The sequence below is a fragment of the Elephantulus edwardii genome, unplaced genomic scaffold (genome assembly GCF_000299155.1).
Source record: "Elephantulus edwardii isolate Elephantulus edwardi_28Jun2011 unplaced genomic scaffold, EleEdw1.0 scaffold00022, whole genome shotgun sequence".
Taxonomy (NCBI): Eukaryota; Metazoa; Chordata; class Mammalia; order Macroscelidea; family Macroscelididae; genus Elephantulus; species Elephantulus edwardii.
In genome coordinates, this window is record NW_006399772.1 from 21,419,267 (window position 1) to 21,430,211 (window position 10,945).

General features: G+C 42.8%; 1 protein-coding gene across 1 annotated transcript in view; it reads left to right on the plus strand.

Annotated features, from left to right (window-relative positions):
- The first annotated feature begins 2,477 nt into the window (after positions 1–2,477).
- The window catches only part of CAPZA2 (capping protein (actin filament) muscle Z-line, alpha 2), a 54,945-nt gene continuing 46,477 nt past the window's right edge, over positions 2,478–10,945 (plus strand). The window contains exon 1 of the mRNA XM_006882664.1: positions 2,478–2,587. Coding sequence (XP_006882726.1) covers positions 2,549–2,587 — 39 coding nt within the window. The 5' untranslated portion in view covers positions 2,478–2,548. The remainder of the gene's footprint in view (positions 2,588–10,945) is intronic.

The following is a 10,945-nucleotide window of genomic DNA, read 5'->3' on the forward strand; positions in this document are numbered from 1 at the left end:
ACCCATGTTTATTGCAGCTTTGTTCACAATAGCAAAGAGTTGGAAACAACCCAAGTGCCCATCAACAAACGAATGGATAGAGAAGCTGTGGGATATTCACACAATGGAATAATACGCTGCATTGGAAAACAAGGCACTCATGCAATATTATTCAAAATGGTTGACTCTGGAGAACATTATGCTGAGTGAAATATCCCAGTTACAAAAGGATAAATATTGCATGGTGCCACTGTTGTAAAAGAGGCCTGACCTTGGGATTGGGGGAAGACTGAGAAAGATGGGTTAAATAATGTATACTGCAATGAAACAGGTGAGGGAGAAAACTGTTTAAAAGGGCTATATGAGTAGGTATTTTTGTCATGAGGGGAGTCCAGAGCGAAGGTTGCACAGTGGAGTGGACTTGGAGGGAGGGATTGCAAAACAATGAAAGAATTTTTCCTTTACTTTTCAAAAAGAAGAGCAAATTGGGGAGAAGAGGTGGGCAGGGAGAAAAGTGGAACAATGAATTAATGGAAACCTAAAGTCTCTGTAAACTTTCATTAATATTAATTAAAAAAAAGAAATAAAAAGGAGTGTATATGCAACTTTACAATGAGTACATGTAATTAATTACAGAGGGAAGTAGCTTGAAAAAAGAGAGAAAGGAAGAAAATAGTGAGCAGGTTCTGGTGACAGTAACTAGGAAGCACAAACTCACTAGTCAATAGAAGAAAGATGAATTCCCAAACCATGTAAGAAAAGAGTAAGAAGTTCTCACTTAGTAATTAGAATTGTATGTGAAAGAAATACTTGGTTCTTTTCCCCTTTACTGTTTAACTGATTCCTAGGGATCCCAGTGTGTTATTTCTTATAGTCACTGGATGGTCATTTCATATTTACACCTATTTTATAAGACTGCTTGAAACCTTGCCAGTTCCTAGATTATGTGATTTATACAATTCCTTTTATGTCTATCATGGGTGGTATTGGGAGATTATTAAAAGGATTATCAGAAATTAGACATAATTGCCTGCTCTGGCACTCTGGGAAACCACATGTTAAGTATCACCAAGGTAACAGTTATAAACAAGCTCTGACAAATGATTGCACAACCTGCCATAGCTGGGTGAGGTTTCCAGAGGAAGATGGCAACCAGCAGATCACTTGTTGTGTACAGATTATTGATCATTGTGTATTACAAAATGAAACCAGAAACCAAAACCCTGGAGGAAGTACTTTTTGACATGGCAAGTGGTGTGACTAGAACTGATGGGACAAATGAGTAATAACCTTCATGAAATTCTCTCTAGGGAGGAATGTCTTGCCTTTGAATCATTATTTGAACTCTTTAAAGAGACTTTCACATGTGTTTTCTACATGCATTTGTCAGATTCAGGTTGCTAGATGTATTATTTTTTATTATGCCATGTCACTACTCAAAACTTGTAAACAGCTTATCAGTTTATGCTGATATAAGTCTTAATTCCTATCTAAACTCCAAGGTACACCTCAGTCTTTAAATGGACATTCTTCTTGTTTTTGTTGTGTTTTTTTTTAAGTGTGTGTGTGTGTGTGTACCGTCAAATCGGAAAATCGGATCTGACTGGTACAGGAGGAGATTGTTCCTCCTTTTCCAGCAGAGCCTCTGGAGGATTTGAACTGCACACTTCTGGTGTGCAGCTTCTTGCCACTAGACCACCAGAACTCCCTTAAGTTGACCTTCTTATTTATTAGCACTTTACGAAGGACCTTGACAGCAGTTTTGCCCAGTACACTATTGATTTCTTGACTGCTTCTACCATAGATTTGATTGTATACAGAAAGGATATGCTTATACTTATTCACTTTTTAATCGGAAATTAATATTTTACCAGAAGTCATGCATTTAATCTGCAAATCCTATTCAGGAGCATTACATTGACGTCTTAATTCTATTACATAGACAATACCATCTCCAACTGCTCGGTATTTGTTTAATGAACCTTGTTTATCTCCACAGACTAACCCTGGCAAATACTTAAGAGTGAATATTTATTGAGTGAATAAATGAATGTACGAAGAGCAATCTCCAATTATGGATCAGATTGAGTGTGCCTATTACTACTAAATTTGGGTATTTTTCTTATTCTCAAAAACAAAAGCAAAGGCCAACAATCGAGTATTTATAAAGCTTCCACTGGTACAGTTTTTCATTTTTCAGCTGGTAGGGTTCAGTACTGGATGGGAACATAGTCAAGGGCTCAGAATGTACCCGCTGCAGGAGGGGTCCATATGGTCACTGCAGGGGAGAGAACCCCTCCCCGGCTCACGACGCCCAGGAGCCCGCAGCAGGCAGCAGTAGGCGGCAACTCCCTCCCCCGGCCAGGCTGCGCGGAGTCCGCGCATGCGCACAACTGTGCCCCGGCCCTGGCGGCCGCGCTGGAGAGGGCGGAGCTCCCGGGCGCGTGCGCGGAGGCCCGAACGCCCCGCCCTCAGCGGGGGCGCGCGGCGCGGAGGACCGCACGGAGAGGGGGAAGTCAGGTGGCTGCTCCTGCCGCCGCCGCCGCCGCGATTTGTCGCCAGAGGAAAGATGGCGGATCTGGAGGAGCAGTTGTCTGATGAGGAGAAGGTAAGAGCCGCGGGGCCGGCGGAGCCCGGGCGTGTCAGTCCGGAGTCTGGGCGCCCGGGGAGGGGCCGTGGCCATCGCCTGCGCCCTCGGCTGCCCTTCCTTCCCCCTTTTCTTCGCTGCGCTCTCGTGCCTGCGCCTGTCAGTCACCGAGGCCCGCGCGGGGGGCTGGACTCAGCCGGGCCTGTTCGCTCCGCTCCTTGTAGGGTGTGTGCTCCGAAAATAGGAAGCGGGAGCGGGCGGCGGGGTGCGGCGGGCGGGGGCGGGCAGTGCCGCGGGGACCCTCGTCCTCGCCGGGGACCCTTCTCCACGCCAGGAACCCTTCTCCACGCCGGGGACCCTCCTCCTCTCCGGGGACCCTCGCCCACCGCAGGGCCCTGAGGCCGAGGCCAGCACCGCGGGGCCCTGCCCGGGTCTGGAGGCTGCAGTGGGGTCCAGGCCTGGGAGTGGCCCAAGGGCAGTGCCCAGCCGGCGGCCTGGCCTGAGAGTGGAGCCTTACCGAGGAGGAAGGGGGAACGCGCCGAGGAAGCAGATCCTCCCCTTCTCCTCCCTCCTCCCAGAAGCACATCGCTTCCTTTCCTGGTTCCTCGGGGCTTTTCTTCCTTCCCGGGTGGACGTCTGTCTGTCTTCTGTCTGTCTTGATTTTTTTTTTTTTTCGTTCTCTTTCTTTTTTTTGGCTTTAGCTTTAGCAGTAAAGGGCTTTGCATCACCCCTGTTTCGGGGAGGCAGCGGCGTTGCTCACATAAAGCCTTCCACCCCCCGCCCATAATCGGTTCCCAGGTTGGCAGACACCCCCCCCCAGAACCCCCAGGATGCCGATTTGGTGGCGCCCCATCATCCTACTAGGACTTCTCCCAAAGGGGGAGGTGGTTGTGAAACTCCTCCTGTATCTTAGATGCTTGTGACAACAATGGAAGCAGACGAAGGACCAGATTCTTAGACATTTAAAATGAGAAATCTGACCACTGATCAAGTCTTCTTATTCGCCGATGCCTTAGGATCCCTGGGGCCTGGGGCCGCTGCTGGGCCCACTCATTTTTAGTATTGCCTCAGAAGGACTTTGACGTTTCTCACACCCAGAAGTAACTGACATGTGAACGTCAGTGATCATATATTGTTCGGAAAACCCACTTTTAGTATGACACTGTTTCTTTCTTTTTTTTTTTTAGTTCCAAAGCAGTAACAGATTTTTAAAAACCACACACAATTCCATTCTGTTGTTTAAGAAATCCTGATGTCAACTGAAGGATATTTTCAGTTGGAACTTTCTGCCCAGAGTATTTTTATATCCCGTGTTTCTGCGTTGAAATGCAATACTCCTCCGTCTCCTTGCCCATTTGAATGTGCAGAAGCTTGCTTCATCTTGATTTTTTTTTGGAAGTCCATCTTTCTTCAAGATTGCTCATGCTTTGGAGTCACTTCTGCTGAAAAGAGACCCTATAGGGCAGAGTAGGAAGCTCTGGTGGCTAGTGGTAAGGAGTTGCACTGCCAACCCAGAGGTACTCAGTTCAAATCCACCAGCTGCTCCACGGCAGAAAGATGGATAGTTTCCTCCCATGCCATTTACTGCCTCTGAAAACCTCCTGGAGGGTCAGCTGTGAGTCGGTTCTGGTACATAACAACAACAGAGGACAGAGTAGAACTCCCCTAGAAAGTTTCCAGGGCTGTAAATCTTTCTGGAAGCTGCCTCATCTTGTCACCTTGGAGTTGCTGGTAGTTTTGCATTGGCTCAGTTTTGGTGAGCAGCTCGGTACTAACCACTGCACCACCAAGGACCCTTTATTTGCTCTCAGTGATAATAAAACAACAGTGTGGGAGGAGCAGCGAGATTGCTTATACTCACTCCATAGATCACGTAGACAAATCTGTATCTACACATACATTTTTGATAAACAATGATGAATTAGTGAGCTCTCGTGGCCTAGTGGCATGAAGCTGCCCTGCAATCTCGAAGGCACGAGGTTAGAATCCTCCAGCTGCTCCACCGGAGAAGGATAGGCGATCTCCTCCCCTGAGATTAACTGCCTCCAAAAACCCACCAGCAAGTCAAGTGTGAGTGGGTTCCAACTCGATGGTACACAACAATAATGATGAATTATTCATGAAATAATGATAAATATACACACACATTTTGAAAGTTTTTTAAGAGTTGGTCTTATTTTTATTCTCTTCTTCACTGGCCATTAGTGGCTCCCAGCATCTAGAAATCCAGCCTAGGAGAGAGTAGCAGTGTGGCAGTGTGGGAGTTAATATAGATCTGCTGTGTATTGTAAAGGCCAAAAATAGAGTGTTGGGGTTTTTTTCCCAAATGAGATACGAGTCTTAATTATTCTATAGTTTAAGTCCCTAAATATCCTACAGAATGGAATATTGTTTCTGTTCTTGCTTGCTTAGTGGTGTTTTATGAGTAAATGAATGAAAATTTTAAAGAAATTTGGTATTTCAGTTTTGGAGCTTTTTGTTACTGGGTTTTGCGTTTAGGTTTTTTTTTTAAAAAAAGAATATTCTTTTGGTACTTTATAGATTTCTTAATTGAAAAATACTGATAACACTTTTGGATTAAATTTAAATGACTTATTAAGGGAAAATGTTAACATTTTTGTTTGTTTGTTTTCTTAGTTACCTGAGTGTTCTTTTAAATCTTTTGGGAGGAGGATTTTGGGTACAGATCAGAAATAGAAAATTTAAAGGTGATATTTTTAAATTAAGAGCTAAATCATGTTACTCTTTTAGCCATCTTGTGTTCAGTTTTCAAAAATAAGCTTTTTCACTTTCGGGATTGTCATGATTACAGAGCCAAGGGAGGGAAGCTGTTAAGATTGGTGCAGAAATTGTACTGTATGCTTAGTTCCATTAGGTGATGCATACTTTACTTAATTTGTGGTAGGCCATATTCTTACCATTTCACAGATGAGTAAAATGAGGTTTCATAAACCCTAGCACACCCAGAGACACATAGGTAGGAAGTGGCAGAGGTGTTATTTATACCTGAGTTTGTGTTTATGCTTTTGGGACATTACTTGGCCTCAGACATTTGATGATAGAACCCTCATTTAGATTTGTTTCATTTTTAAGTGTGCTGACAGCTTACTTGAAAAAAGAAGAAATAGTGATTCTTTTTCTTTTTTTGTAAAAATGGCAAGTGGCAAATTTTTTTAGCACTTTAGGAAGTTTTTTTGCTACTGGAAATTTTGAAGACAGAAAAATTATCTCTACCTAGGGGATTGTTTGACATGAGCAGGGACATAAGCTCACGTCAGACTATCTAAGGTAAGAAGAAAAACAGGAAAGTGGTAATGTGTAAAATGCGCTCATTTAAACAGTTGAGTGCTACCTCTGAGGTACTTTGCAAGTAAGAGATGCAAAGATAGATTGTTAGGTTGGCTGCTCACTATCTAGACCATGGTTTTCAGCTCTGTTGACATTTATTTTATTATTTGTGTGTACTGTCAAATCAGATTTGACTGGTACAGGAGGGGATTGTCCCTCCTTCCCCGGAAGAGCATCTGGTGGATTCGAACCACGTACTTCTGGGATTGCAGTGCAGCTTCTTGCCACTAGGCCACCAGAGCTCCCCTCTGTTGACATTTAAACCAGCTAATTTCTTTATTGACTAGGTTTCCTTTTGCTTTGTAGTCTGGTAGCATCCTTGACCCACAAGCTCCCAGTAGCACTTCCCTAACCTCCCAAATCACATTACATGTCTCGAGGGGCCAGAATTCCCCTGCTTGAGAACCATGTGTCTAAACATACTGAGCTAGCAAGAGCGTTTGGAACCAGAGTTAGTGTTAGAATTCAACTTGAAAAAAAAGGAACAAAAAGAATGCTAACACAGTTCACATTTGGAATCAAGAGGAATTAGTTATTAAATGTAGGCGAAAAGGAAGCTCAGACTGGAGTGTGCTGGGAGGAAGTCCCATCCTAACAGAACACTGGAAATAGGACTCACCGCTCGCAGGAATAACAGAGAGCATTTTTCTGAGTATTGCTCTTCTGAGCTTATGGATGGCTGCTAACTGAAAAGTTGACACTTGGTACTCACCAGGGGCTCTGTGGGAGAAAGACTTGGCAGGATGCTTCCGTGACGATTACAGCCAAGAAAACCCAGTGGGACAGTTCTGCTCTGTCATGCTGGAGCTACTGAGTTGAAAACAAATCAGCAACACCTAACAACAGTGCCGAGTTTGCTAGCAAAATGTGTATGTGAAAATGCTATGCAGATATGACAGTGTGGAAATGGAGCTTGGAAAAGAGGCTAGGTCCAGAGATTATGTGTAAATTTAGACTCCTCCCTTTATGGGTAATTGTTAAAGCCATGGGATAAGCTTTTCAGGAGACAAAGTTCCGTTGTAAACGGCAAGGTAGAGAGACCACTTTTGGAACTACTTTCATTTAAGAAATAAAAGGAAGAGAAAAGACAACGGTTGACGTCGAAATGAAGTCATAGACCTAGCACAGAGTAAAAGCTCATGTCAAGGAAGTTGAAGAGAATTTCAGAAAGGAGCAGTGCCTAGGATTGCAGAAAGATAAGAAGGACTTTAGGGGTGAGCAAACTCCTTGGTTCTGTAAGAAAGGGATTAGAAAATGAATTGTACCCACTCTGTGCCAGGCTGGAAGCTCTTATGGCCTAGTCCATAGGGAGTTGTGCTGCTAACCCAAAGACTATGTCTTTCTGACAGTTTGAATCTTAACATCTCTGAGGGTGAAAGATGAGTATTCTCTTCCTATGGTATTTACAGCCTCAGATCCAGTGGAGGGTCAGCTATGAGTCAGTTTTGACTCAACAGTGTGTCAGGCAAGTTTTATATATTTCCTGTTCTTTTCCGAATAGTCATATAATTGTTACCACCATTACAGATAGTAAAATCTGAGTGGAGGAAGAGTTGTCTTTAGTGGTGGTTTACTAAGCTTTGGAGCAAGAATGGCTAGAAAAGCCTTATTTGAGTCTAAAGAGTTGTAGGTTTGATTTCTCTCATCTGGGAATGATCTTTGATTTTGTCTACATTGTAAACCGACCCAGAGGCTTCCTTCCCTTCTTTGGTGTCCTGGCCAATTTCTGCTTTTTTGGCGATGTGTGCATACCTTTGATTTAACAGTTAGCAATTTCAGTGGGTTTACCTGATATTTCTGTGTTCTGCAAGCCTCAGTCTTATGGTTTACTCATTTTTTTTTTTAATTCCTGTAGCGTGCTTGTTATATATTAGTAATTTTTAACTCTTAGCTGTATGTTAAAATCAAATGGAGACTTTATAAATATGTCTGCAGTCTGCACATAAAGTGCAGTAACTCCTAAGTGCACCCCCAACTTGTGATGATTCCACATATTACAGTGAAAAGCTGCCTGCTCCTGTGCTACCACCCTGACCAGTGAATTTGGGCATTGTGCGCCTAGGGTTTCCGTCGGTCTAGGGAGCTCTGGTGGCATAGTCGATAGGGAGTTGTACTGTTAACCCAAAGACTACCTCTCTGGCAGTTTGAATCTATCAGCAACCCTAAGGAAAAAGATGAGCTGAAAAGCACCCTGAAGGTCAACCATGATTCATTTACAACTTGGCGACAGTGAAGAGAGGGGTATTTTAGATTTTCTTAAGTGGTCTACGAGATCTTTGCTCCTAGACCGTCTTGGTCTGGAAGATCTGCCGAAACCTGCTCGTCTTCATGAGGTGATTAGATCAGAGTTCCAGCCCAGGTCTCCTTGTGGTTTTGTTAGGTTCCATAGAGTCGAGTATGATTCATAGCAACCCCAGGAATAACAGATCTGAACCCTTTCCTATCCTGTGCCATCCTCAGAATCTCTGACACACTCATACTTAATTCACTGTATCAATCCACTGATTGAGGGTCTTCCTCTGTTTTGCCATCACCCCCAACTTTCCAAGCATGATGCCCTTTTCCAAGGAATAGCTGTTCTTGACAACATTCCCAGAGTATGCAAAACAAAGCTTCACCATCCTTGCTGTTCTCCTTATGAAGGTCAAAAATTCTCCCACTGAACAACTGATACTCCCCCCCCCCCAGTTTCACAGTAACCCAATGTTGAGAGTTACTCTGTGATGCTCAATAAAGGTTAGCTAAGTTATGTTGTTGTTATTGTTAAATGTCATTTAGTTGAGTACAACTCATAGCAGCCCTGTGAACAACAGACGTGAATCCCTTCCTATTCTGTGCCATCCTCACTGTCTATGATCTCCTTGAGCCCATTGCTATAGTTACTGTGTCCGTCCATCTCCATGGGGGTCTTCCTCTCTTTCACTGATCCTCAACCTTTAGAAGCATGTTATCTTTTTCCAAGGAATAGCCTCTCCTAACAACATGTCTCCAGAATCAGAGACAAAACTTTCTCATCCTTGCCTCCTAAGGAGCACTCTGGCTGCATTTTTTCCAAGACATACCTGCTCATTCTTTGGGCAGTCCATGGGGTATTCAGTACTCTTCCCCAACACCATAACTCAAAGGTGTCAGTTCTTCTATCATCTTTTTTCCTCATCCAGCTCTGAGATGTATAGCAAGTAATTGAAAAGACCAGGGTATGGATCGGGAGAATCTTAGTCTTCGAACTGACGTCACTGCTCTTCAGTATTTATTACTAAATCACAGCCATGATCTTTTTAGTCACTTCCTATGCATCTGCAAGTTGGGCAGTGAATAAGGAAGAAGAATAAGTAGTGCCTTTGCATTGTGGTGTTGGAGAAGAGTGCAGACTATCCTACGGACTACCAAAAGAACAAGACTGGCTTGGACAATATGCAGCCAGGATGCTCGTTAGAGGCGAAGATGATCTCACATACTTTGGATATATTGTTAGGAAGGACCAGTCCTTAAAAAAAGAGACTGTACTGGGAAAGATGGAGGGTTAGAGAGGGAGTGGGAGACCCTCAAAGAGCTGGATTAACACAGTGGCTGTGTACCAGTGTCCTTGGGCAAATCAGAGAGGTGAGGATGGCTCGGGATAGGAAAAGGTTTGGATCTGTTGCTCATAATTTCACTATGAGATGTAGTTGACTTGACAGCACCTAAAATAACAAGTGACAAGTGATAGTAAGTGGTGACAGTAACTATGATATTGGGGAAAAAAAAATATAATGAAACAAAGAAGAAAATACCCAATTACTACTCTTCTCTTACTAGTACATTGCAGGGGTAATTTTTAAAAATACAATACAGAAACTTGAGAGTGTGCTGAAAGAAATAATTTAAAAGAACGAGAGGAATTGAAAGTGCAAGATAGATTATGTTCATGACCTTTCCTTTTTCATTTAATTAATAATGTCCAGCTTAGATTCTTATATAAAGAAATATTTGAAGAAGAGTTACTGCTGAATTCTGTAGATGACCTTGGGTTTGGGTTATGTGATAATGGACCCTCTTTTTAGTTGCCTTTCAAAATGATTATACTAGATTTTTTTAAAGGAAAATTAATTAAAACAACTGACCATTTTTTTTATTATTAGTTTTAGTGACCGTTTATAGAGATTTTGGGTTTCCATTCATTCCTTGTTGCATTTTTCTCCCTGCCCACCCCTCCCCCCCCAGTTCCTTCCTCTTTGAAAAGTAGAAGAAAAATTCTTTCATTGTTATACAATCCTCCCTCCCCAGTCCACTCTACTATGCAGCCTTCATTCTGACCTCTTATCATGACAACACCTAATCTTATATCCCTTTTAAACAGTTCTTTCCCTCATCTGTTTCAATGCAGTATGCGTTGTTTATTCCCTCTTTCTCAGTCTCCCCCCAACCCCGATGCCAGTCCTATTTTTACAGCAGTGGCCTCATGCAATTATTTGTCCTTTTGTGGCTAAGATATTTTACTCAGAATAATGTCCTCCAGGGTCATCCATTTTGTATATTTCATGAGTTCTTTATTTTTCAGTGCCGTATAGTATTCCATTGTGTGAATATACCAGAGCTGCTCTATCCATTCGTTTGTTGATGGGCACTTGGGTTGTTTCCAGCTCTTTGCTATTGTGAACAAAACCGCAGTAAACATGGGTGTGCATAACAAGTGACCATTTTAAGTATATTTATTTTGATAGAGCCTATAGCACAAATTGAACTAGTAATCACCAACATGAAGAGCTCGAAAAAGTAATATTACTTTTATTTTACTTGTGACTCTCTAAAGTATGGGTTAGTTTTCAAGTTTGCCGAAACAACTTCCGTTTCTTCTAGTAGCTGGCACAGTATATGGAATAGTAGTTAGGTGACTTTCCCTAGCAGTTTCTAAGACAGCACTCACTTTTGTGAGCACACTCCTTGAGAGTCATGTGAAGCCAGTGATCCCTAATCCATCAGACCATTTTGTTCATTTGGTATTGCTGCTGTCACAAATACAAGTCAGAGCCTTTAAATTTTTTTTTTTTT